At 34.7% G+C, this 26805-nt stretch overlaps 1 protein-coding gene across 1 annotated transcript in view; it reads left to right on the top strand.

Moving 5' to 3' along the window:
- The window catches only part of LOC113049852 (atrial natriuretic peptide receptor 2-like), a 113986-nt gene that overhangs the window by 36649 nt on the left and 50532 nt on the right, over positions 1-26805 (top strand). Inside the window, exons 6-7 of the mRNA XM_026212539.1 lie at positions 5308-5431; positions 6006-6090. Of these exons, the coding sequence (XP_026068324.1) occupies positions 5308-5431; positions 6006-6090 (209 nt within the window). The remainder of the gene's footprint in view (positions 1-5307; positions 5432-6005; positions 6091-26805) is intronic.

Below are 26805 nucleotides of genomic sequence, written 5' to 3'. Positions count from 1 at the left end.
CACAGCGTGTAAGTAGAGTGAGAAGCTTTCGGCCAATCAGAGCGGTGCATGTTAACCCACCGCCCACCTGCCCCTCCTATCCACAAGCTTAGTTGGCAGTTAGAAAAGTGGTGGAATGGCTTGAAATCTAGAAGGTTTTAGACAGGCCAGGTGCTGATTAACGTAAGATAAAGGTAACAGTTATGCTATGTTTAGCCTAATTGAATTTATGAACATTAAAAATTACCTTGACATGACATCATAACAAGCAGTCCAGCTGTGACGAGCTCAGTTCAGTTCACGCGTTCATGTAGGCAAACATGTAAGGGTGGCCCTGCCAATAACGCACCTAAAAGCTGTCACAAAGAACCGGCAAAAAGAAACCGACATAATTATTAATAAACAAGTGTTTTCTGCATTAATGTCGTGTCGACTGCAAAGATAAAGTTGACGATGCTGTCTCACGATCTTCGCAATAGTGAACGCGCCAGAGAAATGCACATTTCATATGGATTAACGTTACATAAGCAGAGAGCAGTCGGTTTTCTTTCGTTTTGAAGTGTTCTGTTAAACTCTCTTGAGTCGGTTAACGCGTATGCGCGTAATGAGTCATTGTCTCCTGATAACCCCGAAAATAACTTAAATTACACTTTCAGTTTTGATCGTACAGATAAGAGCTAAATCGAATCTGTAAAGGGTCTACTTTTATTTGTATACAGACATAATAACAACAGAACTTTGTGCACATAAAATAAAGATAACAAACAAGGTGTGCTGTTTGCAGCCTTTGTCTACTGTGACCTTCATTTACAAACACGTCATCAAAATGAACTGTAACTCAGTGAATACTCAATGAAGAGACATGAGAGATATATCTATAGAACGATTGACATGTCTACTTTTAAACTAAACAAGTGCCGCCGAAAACAGATATTCTTTGATAAAGTAATCCATATGAAAACAACGCGATGTCTTGTCCATTTTTCACATCTCCCTTCATTATCTTCTAATTCGACCACGCCCCCGCGCTGAACGCTCTATTCAGATTCTAATGTTAAATAAAGTTTTTATTTTTATTTTACTGTTTGCTTCGCGATGAGAGGAATAAGATATAAGTCACCCCAAAATGTGATGTGGTTGAGTATTTGAGATTTGGATTTCCTCAGAAAAAAAGAATGAAGCACTTTATTCAGCAGAGATAATAAACATGAGTAAGTCCTCTTATTTATTTATATACTTGTACTAGTTTTCATATAACGTAGCCTATAAACATTTTACTAGTTAGACTTTTTCCAAACTATAATTCCTGACTAAATGTATAATCAAGTGAAACATTATGAAGTTTCAATAACAATATGCAATACTATACCATTCAAAAGCTTGATGTAAATAATATAAATGTAACAAATAAATGTAACTGTAACAAATGTAACAAACAATGCTGTTCTTTCAATTAATTTCCCCGAAAAAACCTGAAAAAAAAAATTCTCGGCTCTTTTCAACATTAATAATAATCTATTAATATGAGCACAGAGATATTTAGTTCTCTGGTGACAAGAAAAGTCATGATTGCCTCCAAAGGCAGCATTTGTTACAAAGAGACTTTCACTGATGCACTACTTAAAAAAGCCAAATCTGCAACCTTTAACAAGTTAAACAATGCAAAAGTTTAAACACTTTGCATGGAAAATTATATTAAAAAATGTTGTTTGTTTTTAGCAAACTGATTTTGATATTGATAACTGCTGGTTTTGCACATTTATTTAATGTTTTGATTTATTTATTTAGAAAGAATGTCCTCAGTTTACTTTTATTTCTGACAAGATTTTCAGGTGGAAGAAGTTTCCATGGGCTATGCCTCCAGTACAAAATGTTCGGTATGATTGTAGAAATTGTATAACATTTATGGTCTACTTGTATATGTTATGGAGTAACTAATAAATCTTAATTGGTGAAAGTGCATAATATGAATTATAGTGTTAGGTATCTCATAGGTTTCTCACAGATGTGTGTACAACGGTGGAGCATACACAGGCGGCAAGGAAGTCGACCGGAAGTTGAAGTCGGCTGCGTGCTGCCATCTTGTAGCAGAACTTCACTTGCGTTAGCATTCCCATTGACTCCCATTCATTTTGGCGTCACTTTGACAGCAAATAACTTTACATCTGAGGCGTTTAAAGACTCCGTTTGTCCATTATTTATTTCTAAAGATACATGACAATGTATAAAGGGCTCCATTACCTTCTATGTTACATTATGGCCCCGTAGAAACAGTTTTTGTAAAAAATAGGCTAACCATTGCGTCATAACCACTCGTCTCTCTGTTGCATTACCGTACAGACAGGAGGAGAAGCTCACAGGCAATTAACTGATTATGGCGTACTGGCGTTACATTTTAAAATACTATACAAAATAATTAATCAGAATACTTACTCCTGCTAACTCATGCCAAAGAACTCCCCGCTCAAGCTCGCCGTCTCTGCAAGATTAACGATGGCAGTTTGCACACACAGCTACTAGAAGATTTACATCTGTCAGACAGGTTGCTGACGTCGTCAAGTTTCGTTTGAGGCTGCACGTCAGAAACGGAAGTGCTAAAAAACGCTAAAAATGGGTTTCAATAGTCTCAGTTGAGTTTCAATGGGGTCGCTGTGTCCATTTCTTTTACCGTCTATGAGCATACATTGGCGGTGGGCTGTTAGGCGCGCGTGTGTGTGTGTGGGGGGGGGGGGGAGTAGTACTCATAGAATTTCTTCAAGGTTGGCAGGTATGAATTAAGGTTTTACATCCGTTTCAAACTGCAAGCTTGAGCTTTCCTTTAGCATAACTACATTGTCTCTGCAGCTGTAGACTATTGAGAGTATTCACACTGGAAGCATTTGTACTGTGTCACAGAAGCTGTTCAAGAGCCATATATTTCTTTACAAAGACACCTATGAATTTGTTTTTAGAAGCTGGTCAGTTATAAACTTGTAACTTTTAAAGTCATGAAAGTTTGTTAACATTGGGATTTGCATGGAAAAGGTTAACATATGTATATATATATATATATATATATATATATGGTGGCAACAATGAGTTGTACAGAATAATTAACTCAAATGATATATAGGGAATTTGAATAATTAATCAGGAATATGATTAATATGTATCTCATATGACAGTTACACTAATATTTTATTGATTATGAAAAATAGCTCAATTGCATTCATCAATAAATCATTACAGGGCACTGTAACTTACTCATTAATATTTCAATATTCCATTCTTCATATCAATTAATGTGATATCTCTTACTGTAAATTACTGCAAATCAAACAGTGGTTTGTCCAGCAAACGGCAGTAAGATTGACCTATCAATTTTCAATAAAGTTATCACTTCTTATAATTCAAGGAAAAATATTCTCTGGCCACGAAAACATTATCCTATCATTATGATAAATGTAGTTTCTAAATTTAAAGCTTGTAGCTAGATCAGACATCTCAGTGACTCGTAATGTGAGTGGGGTGGAGGCCAAGACAATCATAAATATATGGGTTTTTAATAATTGACTAATAATACATCGAAACTACAAATCACACAGAGTAAATATGCGTACGACAATACAGACAGTAAACTTTATACAAGACATAAAGGAATCCAAATAAAGGAGAGAGAGAGAGAGAGAGAGAGAGAGAGAAAGAGAGAGAGAGAGAGAGAGAGAGAGAGAGAGAGAAAGAGAGAGAGAGAAAATTAATGAGATCACAGAATGAGCTCAGGTATGGAAATCACAGTCAGTAACCCTTCTCAGCCAACACGAATGAAATCACAGACCAACTTTAAAGCAGCATTTAAAATCTCCATAGAAAATTGATACTTGCATGGCCCAGCGTGCATGCGCTGGTCCTTTTGAAAACAGCGTGCGTGTGCCGGAGGCCGTGTGACGCGCGTGTGAGCTGCGCTGGATCTTGGCGTGAGCGTGGAGCAGCGTGAGCGGGGCCTTTGTTCTGTCTTCGCGCGGTATTTGAAAGGTTCAACAAACAATGTTCCAGAATTCGTCTTCCTTGTGTGGAGAGGCAAATAGTTGAATAAACTTAGAAAAGAAAAGAAAAGAAAAGAAAAGAAAACAAAACAAAACAAAACAAAACAAAACAAAACAAAACAAAACAACGAAAATGAAAGCTTCCGAAGGAGCCATGAAAATGGCTGTCCTCTCCGCCTCCCGGCTGGGGGGGGGGGCAGCCATCTTGGGCCGCGCCGAGAGACTCGCGGGAGCGACGAGGGTCGCACAGGAGAGCAGCGTGTCCGAGAACGAAGAATGAGAAGAAGAGGGAGGCGGACCTTGTTCGGTCGATTCTTATGGCTTGGGATGGTTCACGCCTCTTTTCGCGTGACCAACCAATGAACGTTCGCGATCTGAAGCGGAGGGAAAAGTTCCTTTGTCTCTGTGGAGACACCCACCCTAATGATTTAGGGCTTGTCAGATTTCATCAGGGATATTCTAGCAAGTTCGTAATTCCAGAATAATAAATTTTTCATTACTTTGCTTTAGATAAGTGGGTCTGTCAAGGCATGACGATTACAAGAACACCAAACAGTACATATATATAACTGATAGAAACACAAAGTCACATTCAAATGCAGAATTACACACATTTAAAGATTAACACACGCTAATAAATTGCAGATAGTCCCAATTTATATGGGAAACATTTCAAAGCACCAACAAAACAATACTATATACTTTAAGACTACGTCTGAGTTAAAGTTTTGTGAGCTGCAAAGGAGTGGGGGTTACATAAACATGACTATTTGAGAAAGAGTTAGAATGAAATCAAACATTTCCACTTATAAGTCAGCACTTTAACCATTTACCCAGGATTAACCATTTTTATGCAATACACAAACATTCAAAATATATATTAATACTAAACTGACGAAGGTAAGGAACTTCTAAGAAAGGTTTCTTTTTGTGTGTGTGGAATGGTGGGGGTTTAGTTTCTCCTTTGAGGCTCGCACGGGTATCGTAAACTATTTAAGTCCAGCCAGGCTGGCGTCAGGCCAGGCATTTAGTGCAAAAAGGTCTCATTTGTATGCCTGAATTTAACCCATGAATCGATGACCTGCGTTACAATATATATTCTATACATTATATATTTTTCAATTCTTCTTTTCTTTTCTGATATACTCCAAATCTTGTTTAAAAAAAAAAACATGCTTATCGTGTGCATTTTTATCATTTTTTGTGTGAAATCATATTTATTTTATTAAAAGTGTGAGACCAGCATTACCCAGAAATGTTTTTCCCCTTACTGTAAATATACTGATGAGTGTTCTTTGTTACACAGATTGTTGGTCACTACAATGGGACCATTAAAGAAATCTTGTGGTCCCCAACAGAGAGAATTCAGTGGCCAAAGGGTCGCCCACCCCTGGACTACCCACCATGTGGATTCTCACCATGCAAGGAAGGTGGGGACCTTTTCATTGTAAACTCACATATCTGACACTTTACTCGATTTTATGGGTTCAAATGAATTAAAATAGTTTTTTGATTTTATTTTTGATTGACTCAACCTGACACCTGTGGACTTTCTACATTTTTCATTGGAAAAAAGATACCTTTTCTATTGATATTATAACCAGTGATTCATCAAATGGTGGAGAAGAGTGGTATAACTTGGCATATATCCAGATGCGCAATGTCGATGAGCTCACTTTCAGCATTTTAAAGACCTGACTCAAGTGCCTGGACTACAGTGGTGGAATGATGCTTTGCAGTCCTACTAAAGTAAAACCTGACGGGTCTGTTGCATCCTCCACAAGCTGGCACTTAGATCAGCCCCCTAAAATCAGGAACTGCACAGTGCAATCTGCATTTGACAGATTTTGTGGGCATGTTTTCACCATTAAGCTATTTGCTATATAATTTTAAGTGAATCAAGCATAAAATAAATTAAACAAAATTGAACAACTCTTTACCCAGTACCCAACAAGTCAGATACTGAATTAAATGTTTTTACAATTGTTAATTTGAATTCCGCAGATCATATTCCTGTCCTTGGAATAGTGGCAGTTGGGTCAGGACTGGCCCTCATAATTTTTGGAATCTCTAGTTTTCTCATCTACAGGTATGTTCTTTTTTTACTACATACTAGGTTTTACTGTAATTATTTTAGTTTTCATATTAATGACAACATGTTGAACACTGAGGTGCTATTTAAGGGTTCATAGGAAGAAGACTTGCTCAAACCTGCAGCAGTTTTTTTTTTTTCAGAGGATTTAAGGGAAAGGCCTCTATAGGTGCCAGAGTGGAATTTAGGTGATTGTTGCCAGAGCAACCACTTGGCAGTTGTTTGAGTGAAAACATTGTCTGAGACAAATGCACATAGTCTAAATATTTCAGTGCTTGTTTCACTTGGTCAGCCAATATTTTTTTAAGAAATACTAGGCTGTCCTATTGACCTCATTGTCTCAATTATAAATAGACCCAGATGAAATCTGTGGATGTTGCATTTTCAGAACTGGTGTGGAATGGGTTTTAAAAATGTGTTAAATAGAGCTCTGGCTTTTCATTACCTGAAATCACAATTAAATTTCTGTAGGCATTTTATGGCGAGAAAGAATTTGTACTATTTTATTAATGATGGGAACTCAATTTCTGCAGTAAACTACAGATATTTCTGGATTATTTTCTGGATTATAACTGATACACGATAAAATTAATATGAAAAAAATTACATACAAATTCACTTTTAAAAAATGACTGGTTTTAGTAAGTTTAGTTAAGTTATATTAGTAAATAGCTGCAGTTATCAGTTAACAACAGATGTTATATTGAAGTTTCCCTATATAATAATAATAATAATAATAATAATAATAATAATAAATCATAGAAGAAATGTTTAAAAAAAAAACAACAACCAACAACAGCAACAAAAAATAAAAGTTGTTTAATATTTTTTTGTGAATTATTTAATTGTTAAAAGGCTTTATATACTTCAACTTGTTTAAGATCCATGGTATTTTGTCTTAAGGATGAAATAATAGTACAGACCAGTGTTCCCTCTAATTTTGTTCTCTAAAACTTTTCTCCACTGAGCGGCCATTTCAGGCACCTGAGCAAAATCATTAATCTTTAAACCCTGTACAGCGCACACACAAAAAAGTGTGTAACTTTTAACTTTAATGTGCTATATTTTATTTGATCCTTGATGTTAATAAATGATGTACATTTTAGGTTACCTGAGAATTTTTTTTTACAGTATAATACACTGCCTTTCAAAAGTTTAGGATTCGTAAAGTTTTTTTTTTTTTTTTAAGAAGTTTCGGTAACACTTTCTATGAAACCCGTATTTAGAATACATTATAAATATATTTTTAAGTCATTATAATGAATGCATAATGCATTATAAAAAACCTTATAATACATTGTATCATCTCATGAGAATATTCATAAGAGCAGTTTTAATATATTATAATATTTACTTATTTGTGGTTATAGCTTTAAGAGCATGATGATTTATAACACAATGGACACGTTGCATCCACTTATACAATGGATTATGTTTCTCATTGTTATAATGTATTATAAGCCTCATATCTTGCCATTTTTCTGATGCTACTTTACTTAAAGCGGTCAAAGAACACTTATAAGTAGTAATACTATTATTAATAATAATAATAATAATAATAATAATATTTGTTGTTCTCAAACAACTATAAGATCAGATATCAGATCAGATAAATGTGTAATATGACACATTTGCTTTGAACTATTTTTATTGTAATATCAGTTAGATTATTTTGGTGGTACCCTTTAGATAGCTGTTGATAAGTAACTCTGAAACTACATGTCAACTAGCAGTCAATAGAGTATTAGTATGTCTGCTACTGTAAATATAGGCTAACACTTTATTTTGATGGTCAACCAACAGATAAACTTAAAGGAGGGGTGAAATGCTCGTTTTCACTCAATATCCTGTTAATCTTGAGTACCTATAGAGTAGTACTGCATCCTTCATAACTCCAAAAAGTCTTTAGTTTTATTATATTCATAAGAGAAAGATAGTCTGTACCGATTTTTCCCGGAAAAACACGACTGGCTGGAGGCGTGACATGTGGGCGGAGCTAAAGAATCACGAGCGCGAGTAAGCTTTTGCGTTGAGAGCGTTTGGAAGCTGTGACAGCTGTGAAGGCTGAAACTGAACGAGAGCAGCAGGAAACTGAACGCTCCGAGCGTGACTCGAACCCGGGTCTCCGGCAGGGGAGGCGGACGCACTAACAAGGAGGCAGAGATATTTTAAGCAGTTTTACTCACCGCATGCGGTTCCAACACACGATCGTGACCCTTTTTCATTGGGACTGCATTATCCTTAAGAAATAAACGATGTGCAAATCCGGCATCAAACTGGGCCTTGTTTGTAAAACAAGCATCTTCGAAATGCAGGGAACAAACAAAAACACTTGCACAACTCCGTTGATGCTCTGTAAAAATAAACTCCATCCACTGGTCCCTTAATGCTGTTTTTTTTTGGTAATCTGTGCAGGGTTGTTTTGCCCTGGCAACCAAAAACACACTCCTTTTGTGACATTTCGCAACGCTCTCGCTCTGATCAGTGAATGCCTGGCTCTCTCAGTGCTCTGCTATACGGGAGCGCGCGCTCTTCCGGCAGAAGTGCCCTAATAAGGAAATTCCGCTCCATCTAACGTCACATACTCGTCACATACGAGCCATACTCGAAAAAAACTTTCCGAAACTTGTGACAAACCGGAAGGTTTCAAACGTACAACTTAATTTTTGAAACTTTGTCCATGTTTAGCATGGGAATCCAACTCTTTAACAGTGTAAAAAACTCAGTATGCATGAAATAGCATTTCACCCCCCCCCTTTAATATAAGTGTCTTTGCAAGTACATCAGCTTATTCGACCATACTAGATTCTACCATTCTTGAGCATATTAATACTCTAATGAGCTGTGAGCTGTTTTAATACTGATGATTTTGGCATACAGCTCATGAAAACCCAAAATTCCTATCTCAAAATATTAGCATATCATGAAAAGGTTCTCTAAACAAGCTATTAACCTAACCATCTGAATCAACTAATTAACTCTAAACACCTGCAAAAGATTCCTGAGGCTTTTAAAAACTCCCAGCCTGGTTCATTACTCAAAACCGCAATCATGGGTAAGACTGCCGACCTGACTGCTGTCCAGAAGGCCATCATTGACACCCCCAAGCGAGAGGGTAAGACACAGAAAGAAATTTCTGAACAAATAGGCTGTTCCCAGAGTGCTGTATCAAGGCACCTCAGTGGGAAGTCTGTGGGAAGGAAAAAGTGTGGCAAAAAACGCTGCACAACGAGAAGAGGTGACCGGACCCTGAGGAAGATTGTGGAAAAGGACTGATTCCAGACTTTGGGGGATCTGCGGAAGCAGTCTGGAGTAGAAACATCCAGAGCCACCGTGCACAGGCGTGTGCAGGAAATGGGCTACAGAGAAGCAACACTGGACTGTTGCTCAGTGGTCCAAAGTACTTTTTTCGGATGAAAGCAAATTTTGCATGTCATTCGGAAATCAACATGCCAGAGTCTGGAGGAAGACTGGGGAGAAGGAAATGCCAAAATGCCTGAAGTCCAGTGTCAAGTACCCAGAGTCAGTGATGGTCTGGGGTGCCATGTCAGCTGCTGGTGTTGGTCCACTGTGTTTTATCAAGGGCAGGGTCAATGCAGCTAGCTATCAGGAGATTTTGGAGAACTTCAGTGATTTTTTGCAAGCATTTCTTTGAGTAACATGACCGTTAATATGAACTCACAATTGAATGTAACATAAAACAAATGATTACTTTTCGTTAAAATCTTTATTTATGCCCAAAAAAAGCTTACATTTATGTGTCTTTTTGTTCGCTGTAGCAGCCATGTTGCCGAGATAAGTCATACCCCTTCGTTTGAAGTGTGGTGCAGAAAAATCTTAGTTTGAAGGGCTCTCTGGCCCTTCCCCTTCCCCTACCCCTCCAACCAAAAGAGAATCGAGACACCCCTGCCCCTTCACGTGAACATGGAAAGGGGGTAGAATTGGGATTGGGCCTTAATATGGTATTCATTGTGTGTTATAAGTAGGGCCGGGACCCGATTAAAAAAATTAATCTAATTAATTAGAGGCTTTGTAATTAATTAATCGAAATTAATCGCATTTTAATTGCATATAAATATTTGACCTGAGAACAGTGAGAATTATTTTTTTTTCACATGGATTTATAGTATACCATTGAATAATGACTGAATACATAAGCTTAAGCAACAAAATATTGTTTATTTTTGTTCAACCAAGTCTAGCAGACCAGTTCAATTTTTGCCATTAAGTGTAGCAATAGCATATTTAGAAACAATTTAGAAATAGTACATTTCAGAAATTCAGGTAGCTTATAGGTGCTGGAACCTTCTGTAAAGTGTTTTTTAAGTAAAACACAATACTGTCAATTACATTCAGAACATTGGAAACCATGACTATTAGAAAACATCTCTCTGTTGCTTCAGAGGCCATAACATACTAAGTCCAACTCTCAATAACCTTGGCCAAAACAATAACGAGTTCAACATAAACTGCCAGTTGCACCAACAAAATAATACATAGATCAACATAAAGTGTAAAGTCCACGCTAGCTGCTATATGTTTTGCGTTGAGGTGATACTTGAGGCTCGATGTGTTGCGGTGATATGCGAACCCTAGTTGGTGCTCCAGTATAATCGGTCCGCCGAAACTCATCCAGTGAGAAACGTTCCACGGTGCAAAAATAAGTTATTAAAAAGGCGGGATTTTTTTTCTGTAATTCATTCATCTTAATTAACGCGTTATTTTTTGTGTAATTAATTAATCTCAATTAACGCGTTAAAGTCCCGGCCCTAGTTATAAGTAATCATACTTATAATCACAGATACGTAAGTATTATGATGTATCATAACTGTTCTTATGAATATTCATGAGATGATACAACATATTATACTTTTTTTTTTTATAATGCATAAAGAATACCCTTATAATGTATTTTAAATACTGGTTTCATAGAAAGAGTTACTCATCAAGGCTGTAGCCTGTCATTTAATAAAAATACTGAATAGTATTTAAAAAAATATTGTGAAATATTATTGCAATTAAAAATAAACATTTTCTGTTTTAATATACTTTAAATTATAAATAATTCCTGTGAAGCAAAGCTGAATTTTCAGCATCATTACTGCAGTCTTCACAACTTCTGATCCTTCAGAAATCATGCTAATATGCTGATTTATTATCAATTTTGGAAACAGTTCTACTGCTTAATATTTTTTAGGACCTGTGAATATTTTTAATAATTTATTGAATAAATGCTGTTCTTTTTTTCTTTTTCTTTTTATTAATCAAAGAAAAAGGTGTCAGGTTCCAAAAATAAAAATAAATAAATAATAATAATAATTATTATTATATATATATATATATATATATATATATATGTATATATATATATATATATATATATATATATATATATATACATATATTATTATTATTTTTTTATTATTATTATTTTTAAGTCAAGTCAAGTTTATTTACCTTTACATATATAGTGCTTAAACAAAATACATTGCATTAAAGCAACTGAACAACATTCATTAGGAAAACAGTGTGTCAATAATGCAGAATGACAGTTAAAGGCAGTTCATCATTGAATTCAGTGATGCCATCTATGTTCAGTTTAAATAGTGTCTGTGCATTTATTTGCAATCAAATCAACAATATCACTGTAGATGAAGTGACCCCAACTAAGTAAGCCAGAGGCAACAGCGACAAGGAACCAAAACTCCATCTGTGACAAAATGGAGGTAAAAACCTTGGGAGAAACCAGGCTCAGTTGGGGGGCCAGTTCTCCTCGGACCAGACGAAAACCAGCAGTTTAATTTCAGGTTGCAGCAAATCAGATTGTGTGAACAATGTTAGGTAGGTTATTCCAGAGTTTAGGCGCCAAATAGAAAAAGGATACTGAGGTGCTAAACCATTCAGGGCTTTATAAGTAATAAGCAATATTTTAAAATCTATACAATGTTTGATAGTTAGCCAGTGCAGTGTTGACAGGACCGAGTAATATGGTCATACTTCCTGGTTCTAGTAAGAACTCTTGCTGCTGCATTTTGGACTAGCTGTAGTTTGTTTACTAAGCATGCAGAACAACCACCCAATAAAGCATTACAATAATTTAAACTTGAGGTCATTTGTATTTTTTACATATTCATTAAACCTGTCATTATGTCCTGACAGTAGAATATGAGACAGATAATCTGTGAAAAAAATCAAGCTCCTCTGGCTCCTCCCAGTGGTCCTATTGCCATTTGCAGAAACTCCATCGCTCCCGGTAAAAAAATAACCAATCAGAGCTGCAATCCGTAACTTTGTTTGTGTTCAAAATGTAGAAAAATTTATATAATAAGCGAGTACACCATGAATCCATTTTCCAAACCGTGTTTTTGGCTTGTCCTGAATCGCTAGGGTGCACCTATAATAAGTGTTTATATTCGGACTATTTTAGATTGCTTCGGGGATACCGCGGCGTAGTAACCCAGTACCTTTGTGATTCTTCATAGACATAAACAGAGAGAAGTAGTTCCGGCTACGATGTTCTTCCGCAAGACGCAAGCAGTTCTGTTTATTAACCGCTAGAGCGTCAAAAGTTCCCTACCGCAGCTTTAATTTTGACCTGAATATAGGAAGTTTGCGGAATTGAGTTAGAAGTTATGGATTCATGTTTACTGTTTTGAGAATATGAGGTATAGTTTTAAGAAATGTGTTTAAGCAATCGAGAAAAACTGTAATGGAGAGAATATAGTATACCATGTGTCAAAAATTTGATTGATGAGGGTCATAAAAAGCCATCTGTTCTGGACACCTGTTTGTACACCCCCCACCCCTCCCCTCCCTGTACACCCCGGTGACCTAGATATGAACTTACGACCCTAAGAAGGAATTTCGGTGAGGGAGGGTGAAAATGTGTTGGGATCTATGTGCTTTTTTTTTTTTTTAACTGTGGAAAGGGTTGAAATCATTAAAATGGTATAAGGGAAGTTTTTATTAAGGTTTTAAGTACACAGTGCATTTCAAGAAAAAAGGTTATAACACAAACAAAATGGGAACGATGTAATGATTGTTTTCGTAGTTGGAAAAGTGTAAAACGTTGTTAAAGTTGTAACAAATAAAAAAGAAAACTACTGGTTATTTATCTAAAACAACTAAACAAGTCAAAACTATCAGATGTGTTTTCGTTAAGCAACACGTGAAAAAGATGTGAGAGCTTGTAAAAATTTAAAAAGGTGTTTTGTTACCAGCTAGAAAAGAAAGCATTTAGCATTTGTACCTTACCACAAAATAAAAAAGAAATGAATGTAAAGCGGCGATACAAACCAGAAAACTTGGTGTTTGTCACAATGTTATAAAAAGTTAAAAACAAAAGAAAAAAGATGGTAGGCATTACGCGGATCAAAAATAAAATCCATCAGACAAGATACTTCAAATCAAATCTATGTTGTACTTTACCACTAACTACAACTTTAAAAATCTAGACTATTACTGACAGAGAGTTAGACGAAAGAAAAAAAGATCTCACAGCAAAGTGTCAAGGCATCTCCGTTGAGTGATCCTGACAGCATCGCTGACACACTTAGAATGAGGCTCGGGGAATGCTCCGGAAAAAAACCACGCCTCCAGTGCTAGAGACTGCCCGCTGTAGGCATGATAGCAGTGTCAAATAGATTTAAATGTTAAAATAATTAAACGAAGTAGTTTTTAATAAATAGACATCAGTCCTTAATTAGTGAAAACTTATGTTTAAACGGAAAAATCCGTTTAAACATAAGATCAATTTGTAATTTTTAAATGATGTAGCTTTATGCGATTTTTATTTACTTTTAGTCTTAAAAAAATACAAAATAAAAAATAATAATAAAAAACAGCATTGAAAAAGCATTATTTGTTTTTAGTTAATTACTAAATTACTCTAATCTACGACTAGTCTAAATTTAGACTATTGCCGTCGATATATCTTTTATTTTTGTCAAGCTTAATTTCTCAAGCTATGACAATTAACACACAAACACACACACACACACACAAACACACTTTCCTTCTGTCCAGTTTGTAAGTTTGTGTCGCGTTATCTAGTTAATAAACCAGACACATGTAGTTAAAAGTATCCCCATTTAACAATATAGCAGGGAAGAAATATCTCATCTCAGGTCGTGCAGCGAAACGTGACCGTGCCGGGCATCTGGTGTCTGTGTGATTACTGTTGCCTGCATATCAGTTAGACATCAGCGGGTGTAAAAACATCTAAAGGTTTTTGGGGGTTTGCAACTCAACTGTAATCTAATTAGTTTTCCGGGGTTCTGGTGTTGTAAATGGTCTGCTGCAGGTCAGCTAAAGTTTAAAAAAAAATTGTGTGTAATCAAATTCAGGGATCAAAGGCGCGACAATTTAAACTTTATGGTTTAGGCCTGTGATCGTGAGGTTATCTGACAGTTCAGTCAGACCATATAGGAATATGTAGTTTAATTCGAGTTAATTTAGTTTATTTTAGTTACATTTATAATTTTTATTAACCCCTAGATCTTTCAACCTCAACATAAATGTACCGAGAATGCAAACAAGTACACAAACACTCACACACACACACACACACACATCCACACTTTCCTTCTGTCCAGTTTGTAAGTTTGTGTCGAGGTATCTAGTAAATAAAACAGACATATGTAGTTAAAAGTAGTCGGTTAACAATATGACAGGGAAGAAATATGTCGTCTCAGATTGAAACGTGACAAACATAGTAGTGATTATTTAAATCCTGTTTATCAACTCTTTGAGATACTTAATCATTGAAACATTTCTATAGTCACATCTTTATTTAATATTTTCTAAAATGAGATCTGGTTTATTTCTATATTAAGTGTAAGTAAGTTGTATTCTTTCGTTGTCATATCTTTTACATTTTATTAAAATAGGTTAAACTGATTCAGGAAGAGCACATTTAACACAAAGTCCAGACACATGTTTTTCCTCTTATAAATAATGACTGATTAAGTGCAATGTGTCCAATTCTATGGCGAGAGCTTCCTTTCTATCCCCAAAATTCTCCTTTCATTAAATTTGATGTCTGACATTTTAATGTTTTTATCTGATCCACTACCTTCTATTCCTATATGTGCAGGTATCTATACAAAATAAATATTTGTTTTTGGTTGTATTCTGAACAAACTCTGTAAAATGAATGACAAATTGTCTTGTTGAAGATTCGCCACACTTTAAACTTGGTAGTACTGCAAATGAGTCTGAACATATGACTACTTTAGGTATATTAATGTGTTCAACCCACTGAAGAGCCAAAAATATGACAATCATTTCTGTAGTATAAACAGACGGATGATTAGATGTTCTTTCAGGTATTCTATATCTACCCACTTGGAACATATGTATCCTGTTTCAGGATCTTTAGATACATCTATGTATATGAGTTACTTTAAAACTATATGCTCTTTATTTTTCATCTAAACAAAAGTCCTTGATGTTTTATTTTATTTTAATAAGCCACTCAAACTTACTTTAGTAGCCTAAATCATTGAATATGTCTTTTATTTTCTTAATATCAACTTCTGGCACGAAATTCTACATTCATAAATGTATGTTTCTCAAAACTCCCCGCATTTGGTGGCATTAAAAGAGGAATTTGTGATGTATTTGGAGACGTTAAAAGAAATGAAAAGTTTCAAAGCAAGATTTTTGTATTCTTCATTAAAGGACTTTGGTTTTTCTTTATGTGAAAATCTGTTACTCCCCTACTTTTTCATTCTTTATCTTTTTCTTCAGTGTTGTTTTATTTATTTTACATTTATTTTGTTTTATGATGTACAGAGTGTGAACGAAAATTGAGTGTTATCTCAGACCATATTTGTAAATCTACCAGTAATGTACGCCTTTATGTTTTTAATGTTTAAAGCATCGAATAAAAAAGAAAAAAAACACCCACTAACACATCCCCCTAACACCTCCTTAATAACGTTGGTCACAAAGGTTTAAATGTATGTTAAAAGAGTTAAACAAAGTAACGTTTTTAATAAAAACACATCAGTTCTTATTTGATGAAAACATTCTACCTGGTTTTAATATTAGAGCGATGTTTTTACTTTCAAATTAGGTTAACCTATATCATTTTATTTTCATCTCAACAAAAATTCCTTGTTGGAAAAAAATTGTTGTTTTATTTCATTTTAAAAAGTCACTCACACATACTTTAGTAGTCTAAATCCTTGAATACATCTTTTATTTTGTCAGTATTAACTTCTATCATTGCTATATCGTTGCTATATCAATTAAAACATGCGTTTAGGCATACACAAATCTAACTGGAATGAAATGTTTTGGAATGTCTTTGATTTTCTTGCCAAAGAAACTTTAACAACATTACAGGAGAGGCTAAATATTTCATCTCAAGTAGTGCGTAGAAACGTGTCTGGTGTCTGGAATCTGATGTCTTTGTGTTTACTGTTACGACCATGTCAGCGAAGATTGTAAAACATCTAAAGGTTTTTGGGGTTTCCAACTCAACTGTTATCTAATTAGTTTTCCGGGGGTTCTGGTGTTGTAAATGGTCTGCTGCAGGTCAGCTAAAGTTTAAAAATTTTATGTATTCAATGATCAAAGGGGTACAATTTAAACTTTATGGTTTAGGCCTGTGATCGTGAGGTTAGCTAAAAGTTCATTTACTGGTCAAATGGACGTGAAATCTTTTAACAAGTCAGACCATATAGGAATATGTAGTTTAATTCGAGTTAATTTAGTTTATTTTAGTTACATTTATAATTTTTATTAACCCCTAGATCTTTCAACCTCAACATAAATGTACCGAGAATGCAAACAAGTACACAAACATAACCATACAATCAAAAACACACACACACACAAATGTAAACATTACAGAAAACATGAACATGCAAACTAAATAAATACTAATATAGACGGTTTCATCGGGCGCACGCGCCTGGACCTAAGTTAACTTCCGGTCTGTGTTGTGTATATCGGTCTGGCTGCGGTGCCATCTACAAACGCAGTTAAAGCCAAGGTGATGAGTAGACTGAAGTTGGGCTCAGGTGGCTGTGCAGCGGGATGTGTTTCCCATACATTTATTTATTTTTGGAGACTCGCAACAATTTTAAAACTGATCGATTTTCAAAAAGGCTTCTTTTAATAAACATGAGTAACGTTACGTAACGTACTGCACGTTTAATAATAATAATTCCTTACATTTATGTTTAAATATCAAAACGAGGCACGGGTGTTTTTATATCGCTGTATTTCTGAAAGAAGACGTGCATGTTATATGCGTGATAAAGCAGCGTGTGAGCTTACCAGCTCTGCTTTGTTTACAGCTGTTACTGAGGAAACCTCTATTTCTCGCGCTTTATGTCTATGCTTTAAAACATCTCCTGCTGGCAAATAATGAATTAGCAATTTCATTAAGTCCGCCTGATCCACACAGAAAACACATTTTGTTTGTTATCAAAAATATCTACTCTAGAGGGACTTGGCTGTTGTTATTGATTCTATTTGGAGTCTACCGGAAGTTAAGTTAGGTCCACAAAAGCGCTCACGCGCATTAACGTTTGTTTATGTTGATGCCGTTGAAACCGTCTATACACTCAAACAAGTACAAAAATACACAAACAAACAAAATAGGTCACAAACACGAACATAGCTATATAAGATTGAAAATGAGTTGTCCTAAGTTTTCTTTGTAACCAAAAGTGTTTGTTGGTACAAATGTCTGACAGAAATGTATACAATAGATTAGACATCCTTTCTCACTTTCCAAATGGTGTTGTTAACCATGATGTTTAAAATAGTTTTAAAAAAGTATTATTTTTTAGCTTTCATGCAGGATTCATGTCAGCACTCAAGTGTTTTAACAAGAGTCCAGAGACAGATGAAAATAGATGTGTGAAGAAAAAAAAAATGTAAGAGGTTTTTAAGGATAGACTAAATGGTTTAGATTGTTTAAAACAATTGAGTTTACGCATTTCTCTTGAATGTGTGTACGGTAACCGCTGCATACATGAAGCAGAACAAATACATAACTCATAAACGCATTGTAGTTAATAAAAAATACTTATTTATCTAGCATAACATACCTTCTTTTCATAACAATAAACATTCTTACGACTTTAACAACTGCGAACAAACGGTTTGGTTGGAAAAAAAAATAAAAACATATTGTGTATTCTTAGTTAGAATGCTTATAGTTTGTAGTAAAATCACATATATAAGCTAAAAAAAAATTCTTCAAACCATGCTGCTTTCACACACACACACACACACACACACACACACACACACACACACCTCACAAAACTGTCAACAAGGACCTTAAGTTTTTGTTATAACGTTTAGCTGTAGCTGAGACCTTGGTGGAATTATTTTACGTACAGTTTTGGGGAGGTTACTATGAACGTTGTAATAGGTTATAGATCACAAATTAACCCATTTAAAATCTAAAGGTTTAAAAAGTAATGTAACTGATAACATTTGATTACATGTTTTAAGACTTGTAATGTTTTCAACCGTTAATCTTTTGAAACGTGTAAACAGGACAGGGGTTAACATTAGAGTACTCAACAGCTAATGACCGTCAGACTTTTCAAATCCTTCATCACTTAAATTAGGATTGTGATCATTTCATTTTAAAGCACAACCACCACGAAATCAGATTTGCTTGGAGATTAAATACATATTTAAAAACACAACAAGAAAGTTTAACAGCTATGATACTGTTTTTAAATCAGGTTTTTGCACACCTATGAAGGGAAATGCCATGGCATCTAACAACAGTTGGTAAATCGGTTCAATTTAACAAATAAATATACATCGGCCAAATAGGAAATAAGCATACGTCTTTAACTCATGAAACATCTGACTCATATTTTAGAGTATTTAAGGTGGTTTATGAAATATATCAATGAAATCTGTAATCTGTAAAAATATTCAGATGTAACATTTTCATAATTAACCGCAATTTAATTATTTTTCTCACTGACTGTAACTGATTACATTTATTTTTAATCAAATTATATAATTTAGCTATATGTAACTAGTTGACCCCCTAACACTGATTATGCGTTCTAACAAGAATAGTTGGTGAAAGAGTTCATTACCCTCTTTAACTTTAAAAATGCGTACAATGTCCACAAACAAGGGTTTGCTCTTAAAACAAGCCCCAGACACCGACTTGGAAGCACCGTAACAAGTATAGCCATTGCAGAAATGTGTTATAGAGATTCAGTAAGTTAAACTCTGGATGCACGATTGACCGACTCACGTTTGCCATATTATTACTTTTTCTAAAGATAAAGACAATTATTTGGTTTCAGGACACACGAATCCTAACGCCCAATGGTTCACAAGATAACATGACAACGGTTGCTCCATTACAGCATAGTCAACCCATTTTAGCCTGTTTTAGCACATGTATATCGTATTATTGTTGAATATAGTCGTTTGGTCTAAATATGTGTTAACAGTTATTTTATTGTTGTTATATGTATTATATGTTCTTGTTTTACAAATTTAATATGTTTACCTAATACCTCATTCAAGCTATGTAGATCTTCAGGTCAGGGAACTACAATACCCATCACACACCTAAGGCTTCAAACATGCCCGTCGTGAATACATACTCATATTGTATGTGGCAACGCTCTAAATCATTGGACATCTGATTAAACGCATACGCAGATAACCTAAATAAAAAGACTCATATTCTTTTCTGTGATCTGTTTTAGTGATGCAAAGTTCGATTCACTTCTGAAAAATTATCTATTTGGACAGTTTGGTTCAATGAACCGATTCATAGGGACCTTAAGTCATTTTCGCAGTTATGTAGTACACTTTTTTTTCTTCTAACAACTGAAGAGTCATTTTTATTTCTGTGAATCATCTAAATAAATGTAATTGTGTGAACACATATTGTTGGTTATTATCTTTTGTTCATTTAAGTTAATTCTGAATCATCTAAATAAAGTTAACTGTGAAAACACACATTAGCGGTTATTGTCTTTTGTTCATTTAAGTTAATTCTGAAGCATCTAAAAAAAAAAAAAGTTAATTGTGTGAACATATTGGTGGTTATTATATTTTGTTAATTTAAGTTAGTGATGTTTGTGTTTGCAGTTTTATGCACAGTGTCTCTGTCGTTGTTTAGCTTAAACATCAGTTTTTAGTCAGTTACAAAAGTGTCAGGCATTAAGTTTTTGTATTTTTTATTCACCTAATTATGACAGAGTTACAGGTTTCGAGTGTTTTTGAAAGTGTAAGCGGTGAAAACTTAAATGTGACCGTCGAGTAACGTTAGCTACTCAAACGAAGACAAATTGTGTAAGTGTTCATTAAGATGCAGAAATGAAAATAAGCGTACAAATATTCATAATGACAAGTACAATATAACCTAAAAACACTATAGCCCCCCTGCTAAGTATACCTAAAATTTTCTAGAGCGGTGAGATATTTACATTTACTGTACATTTATTCATTTAGCAGACGCTTTTATCCAAAGTGACTTAAAGATGAGGACGGTGGAAGCAATCAAAAAACAACAAAAAGAGTAATGATATATAAATGTTTTAACAAGTCTCAGTTAGGTTAACACAGTACACGTACCATGGGATTTTAAATAATATCATAAATAAAAAGAAAACAGATTGAATAAAAAAAGAATAGAGCAAGCTAGTGTTAGAGGTCTTTACACAAACACACACATGCAGACACACACGCATAAATAGATATAAACCGCAATGTTTTTCATAGTGTTACACTTTGAACTATATGTTTTCATGACATTGTTAGCTCTTTCTGTTTGAATCTATTTACAGCAGTTTTCACCATCCTAATTGTAATGGTTTGGTCTTATGCTTAGGGCCTTATACGTTGTATTTTCTAGTTTTTGCTCACGTGTTAGTGGGTCTCTTTGTTCATACAAATCAATATTTCTGTGGATTTGGGTATTAAAATATTGCTTTAAACATCGTCTTCATTCGAGACGTTTACTTAACATCATTATATCATCCTAGTTTATATCAGATATAAGATATGTTGATTATTAATTATTATCCAACCTTTTAATCATCAAAATATCACGACTGACTTGATTGATCATCTTGGGCGGAGCCATCTTGATCATCTTTATTGAAACTTATCTTGGGCGTGACCATCTTGATCATCTTGATTGAAACTTATCTTGGGCGTGACCAATGTTTATGACTTCCTGATGACAAATGGGTTAGATTTTAAATGGGTTAATTTGTGATCTATAACCTATTACAAAGTTCATAGTAACCTCCCCAAAACTGTACGTAAAATAATTCCACCAAGGTCTCAGCTACAGCTAAACGTTATAACAAAAACTTAAGGTCCTTGTTGACAGTTTTGTGAGGTGTGTGTGTGTGTGTGTGTGTGTGTGTGTGTGTGTGTGTGTGTGTGTGTGTGTGTGTGTGTGTGAAAGCAGCATGGTTTGGAAGAAATTTTTTTTAGTTTATATATGTGATTTTACTACAAACTATAAGCATTCTAACTAAGAAAACACAATATGTTTTTTTTTTTCAACCAAACCGTTTGTTTGCAGTTGTTAAAGTCGTAAGAATGTTTATTGTTATGAAAAGAAGGTATGTTATGCTAGATAAATAGGTTACACTTTATTTTGATAGTCCACTTTAGACAATCTACTGACTGTAAGTAACTTTGTAACTACATTTCGACTACATATCAACTAAATCTCAGAAATTTGCAACTACATGTCAACTAACTCTCAAAATAGACTGTTAGGGTAGGTTTAGGGTTAGTTTTAGGGGTAGGTTTAGGCTTAGTATTAGTTGACAATAAGTTGACAAAGAAAGTGTTAGACGATATTAAGCAGACAGTCTACTAATACTCTACTAACTGCTAGTTGACATGTAGTTGCAAAGTTACTTACTGCTAGTAGAATGTCTAAAGTGGACTATCAAAATAAAGTGTTACCGATAAATAAGTCTTTTTTATTAACCACAATGCGTTTATGAGTTATGTATTTGTTCTGCTTCATGTATGCAGCGGTTACCGTACACACATTCAAGAGAAATGCGTAAACTCAATTGTTTTAAACAATCTAAACCATTTAGTCTATCCTTAAAAACCTCTTACATTTTTTTTTCTTCACACATCTATTTTCATCTGTCTCTGGACTCTTGTTAAAACACTTGAGTGCTGACATGAATCCTGCATGAAAGCTAAAAAATAATACTTTTTTAAAACTATTTTAAACATCATGGTTAACAACACCATTTGGAAAGTGAGAAAGGACGTCTAATCTATTGTATACATTTCTGTCAGACATTTGTACCAACAAACACTTTTGGTTTCAAAGAAAACTTAGGACAACTCATTTTCAATCTTATATAGCTATGTTCGTGTTTGTGACCTATTTTGTTTGTTTGTGTATTTTTTTACTTGTTTGAGTGTATATTAGTATTTATTTAGTTTGCATGTTCATGTTTTCTGTAATGTTTACATTTGTGTGTGTGTGTGTTTATGATTGTATGGTTGTGTTTGTGTACTTGTTTGCATTCTCGGTACATTTATGTTGAGGTTGAAAGATCTAGGGGTTAATAAAAATTATAAATGTAACTAAAATAAACTAAATTAACTCGAATTAAACTACATATTCCTATATGGTCTGACTTGTTAAAAGATTTCACGTCCATTTGACCAGTAAATTAACTTTTAGCTAACCTCACGATCACAGGCCTAAACCATAAAGTTTAAATTGTACCCCTTTGATCATTGAATACATAAAATGTTTAAACTTTAGCTGACCTGCAGCAGACCATTTACAACACCAGAACCCCCGGAAAACTAATTAGATAACAGTTGAGTTGGAAACCCCAAAAACCTTTAGATGTTTTACAATCTTCGCTGACATGGTCGTAACAGTAAACACAAAGACATCAGATTCCAGACACCAGACACGTTTCTACGCACTACTTGAGATGAAATATTTAGCCTCTCCTGTAATGTTGTTAAAGTTTCTTTGGCAAGAAAATCAAAGACATTCCAAAACATTTCATTCCAGTTAGATTTGTGTATGCCTAAACGCATGTTTTAATTGATATAGCAACGATATAGCAATGATAGAAGTTAATACTGACAAAATAAAATATGTATTCAAGGATTTAGACTACTAAAGTATGTGTGAGTGACTTTTTAAAATGAAATAAAACAACAATTTTTTCCAACAAGGAATTTTTGTTGAGATGAAAATAAAATGGTATAGGTTAACCTAATTTTAAAGTAAAAACATCGCTCTAATATTAAAACCAGGTAGAATGTTTTCATCAAATAAGAACTGATGTGTTTTTATTAAAAACGTTACTTTGTTTAACTCTTTTAACATACATTTAAACCTTTGTGACCAACGTTATTAGGGAGGTGTTAGGGGGATGTGTTAGTGGGCGTTTTTTTCTTTTTTATTCGTGCTTTAAACATTAAAAACATAAAGGCGTACATTACTGGTAGATTTACAAATATGGTCTGAGATTACACTCAATTTTCGTTCACACTCTGTACATCATAAAACAAAATAAATGTAAAATAAATAAAACAACACTGAAGAAAAAGATAAAGAATGAAAAAGTAGGGGAGTAACAGATTTTCACATTAAGAAAAACCAAAGTCCTTTAATGAAGAATACAAAAATCTTGCTTTGAAACTTTTCATTTCTTTTAACGTCTCCAAATACATCACAAATTCCTCTTTAAATGCCACCAAACGCGGGGAGTTTTGAGAAACATACATTTATGAATGTAGAATTTCATGCCAGAAGTTGATATTAAGAAAATAAAAGACATATTCAATGATTTAGGCTACTAAAGTAAGTTTGAGTGGCTTATTAAAATAAAATAAAACATCAAGGACTTTTGTTTAGATGAAAAATAAAGAGCATATAGTTTTAAAGTTACTCATATACATAGATGTATCTAAAGATCCTGAAACAGGACACATATGTTCCAAGTGGGTAGATATAGAATACCTGAAAGAACATCTAATCATCCGTCTGTTTATACTACAGAAATGACTGTCATATTTTTGGCTCTTCAGTGGGTTGAACACATTAATATACCTAAAGTAGTCATATGTTCAGACTCATTTGCAGTACTACCAAGTTTAAAGTGTGGCGAATCTTCAACAAGACAATTTGTCATTCATTTTACAGAGTTTGTTCAGAATACAACCAAAAACAAATATTTATTTTGTATAGATACCTGCACATATAGGAATAGAAGGTAGTGGATCAGATAAAAACATTAAAATGTCAGACATCAAATTTAATGAAAGGAGAATTTTGGGGATAGAAAGGAAGCTCTCGCCATAGAATTGGACACATTGCACTTAATCAGTCATTATTTATAAGAGGAAAAACATGTGTCTGGACTTTGTGTTAAATGTGATCTTCCTGAATCAGTTGAACCTATTTTAATAAAATGTAAAAGATATGACAACGAAAGAATACAACTTACTTACACTTAATATAGAAATAAACCAGATCTCATTTTAGAAAATATTAAATAAAGATGTGACTATAGAAATGTTTCAATGATTAAGTATCTCAAAGAGTTGATAAACAGGATTTAAAGAATCACTACTAAGTTTGTCACGTTTCAATCTGAGACGAGATATTTCTTCCCTGTCATATTGTTAACCGACTACTTTTAACTACATGAGCCCTATTTATACGATCTGAAACGCAAGTGTCAAAGCGCAAAGCGCAAGTAACTTTGTGGGCGGGTTTCGGCGCTGTTGCTATTTTCCCGGCGGGATAAATGGCTCTTGCGCCCGGCGCAAATCTAAAATGGGTTGGTCTGAAGTAGCTTCATTATTCATAGGTGTGGTTTGGGCGTAACGTGAAATAAACCAATCAGAGCGTCATCCAACATTCCCTTTAAAAGCAGGTGCGCAAGTTCCATTATGGATTGCTATTATTATGGCGTAATTTACCAGGCGCTCGCCAAGAGCGGTTCACAGCCTAGGAGACTGATGTTCTTGTAAGAGCAGTGAAAGACAGAGAAGTTGTGCTGTATGGGGATGGGAGAAACCCACCCAAAATAGCGTCATGATTTCCGTCATCTCATGTGTTAATATTTTTTTAGTGTAACAATTTATGATTTGAAAAAATAACTGTTGCATCTGTGTAGATTACAAGAGCAAAGTGTATGCGCGTTGTGCACGCTATACATTATGGTCAAGCATGCGCCCCTAAAATAGCATAATGAACAACGCGCAACGCGCCACTGACTTTAGACTAGGTTTTTTCTGGTCAGTGGCGCAATTGTTTAATGGAACAGCAAAATAGCACCAGGGATTGTTTGCGCCGGAACACGCCTCCTTTTTTGCGCTGAACCGCCCAGGGAGCGCAAGTTCATTCACTAGTTTAGCGACGTGCTTCTATGGAGGGAAAAGCGCGCTTTGCACGGGTGCAAAATAGGAATGACACATGCGTTGGTGTACAAAGTCAATTGCGCTGGGTGCAAGATAGGGCCCCATATGTCTGTTTTATTTACTAGATAACGCGACACAAACTTACAAACTGGACAGAAGGAAAGTGTGGATGTGTGTGTGTGTGTGTGTGTGTGTGAGTGAGTGTTTGTGTACTTTTTTGCATTCTTGGTACATTTATGTTGAGGTTGAAAGATCTAGGGGTTAATAAAAATTATAAATGTAACTAAAATAAACTAAACTCGAATTAAACTACATATTCCTATATGGTCTGACTTGTTAAAAGATTTCACATCTATTTGACCCACTAAATGAACTGTCAGATAACCTCACGATCACAGGCCTAAACCATAAAGTTTAAATTGTCGCGCCTTTGATCCCTGAATCTGATTACACACAATTTTTTTTTTAAACTTTAGCTGACCTGCAGCAGACCATTTACAACACCAGAACCCCAGAAAACTAAAAATTAGATTACAGTTGAGTTGCAAACCCCCAAAAACCTTTAGATGTTTTTACACCCGCTGATGTCTAACTGATATGCAGGCAACAGTAATCACACAGACACCAGATGCCCGGCACGGTCACGTTTCGCTGCACGACCTGAGACGAGATATTTCTTCCCTGCTATATTTTTAAATGGGGATACTTTTAACTACATGTGTCTGGTTTATTAACTAGATAACGCGACACAAACTTACAAACTGGACAGAAGGAAAGTGTGTTTGTGTGTGTGTGTGTTTGTGTGTTAATTGTCATAGCTTGAGAAATTAAGCTTGACAAAAATAAAAGATATATTGACGGCAATAGTCTAAATTTAGACTAGTCGTAGATTAGAGTAATTAACTTAATACATTAAAAACAAATAATGCTTTTTCAATGCTGTTTTTTTTAATTATTTTGTATTTTGTATTTTTTTAAGACTAAAAGTAAATAAAAATCGCATAAAGCTACATCATTTAAAAAGTACAAATTGATCTTATGTTTAAACGGATTTAAAGTTTTCACTAATTAAGGACTGATGTCTATTTATTAAAAACTACTTAGTTTAATTATTTTAACATTTAAATCTATTTGACGCTGCTATCACGCCTACAGGGGGCAGTCTCTAGCGCTGGAGGCGTGATTTTTTTCCGGAGCATTCCCCGAGCCTCATTCTAAGTGTGTCAGCGATGCTGTCAGGATCACTCAACGGAAGATGCCTTGACACTTTGCTGTGAGATCTTTTTTTCTTTCGTCTAACTCTCTGTCAGTAATAGT

Source organism: Carassius auratus, chromosome 30 (genome assembly GCF_003368295.1).
Source record: "Carassius auratus strain Wakin chromosome 30, ASM336829v1, whole genome shotgun sequence".
Lineage (NCBI taxonomy): Eukaryota > Metazoa > Chordata > Actinopteri > Cypriniformes > Cyprinidae > Carassius > Carassius auratus.
This window is presented reverse-complemented; position numbering and strand designations above follow the sequence as displayed.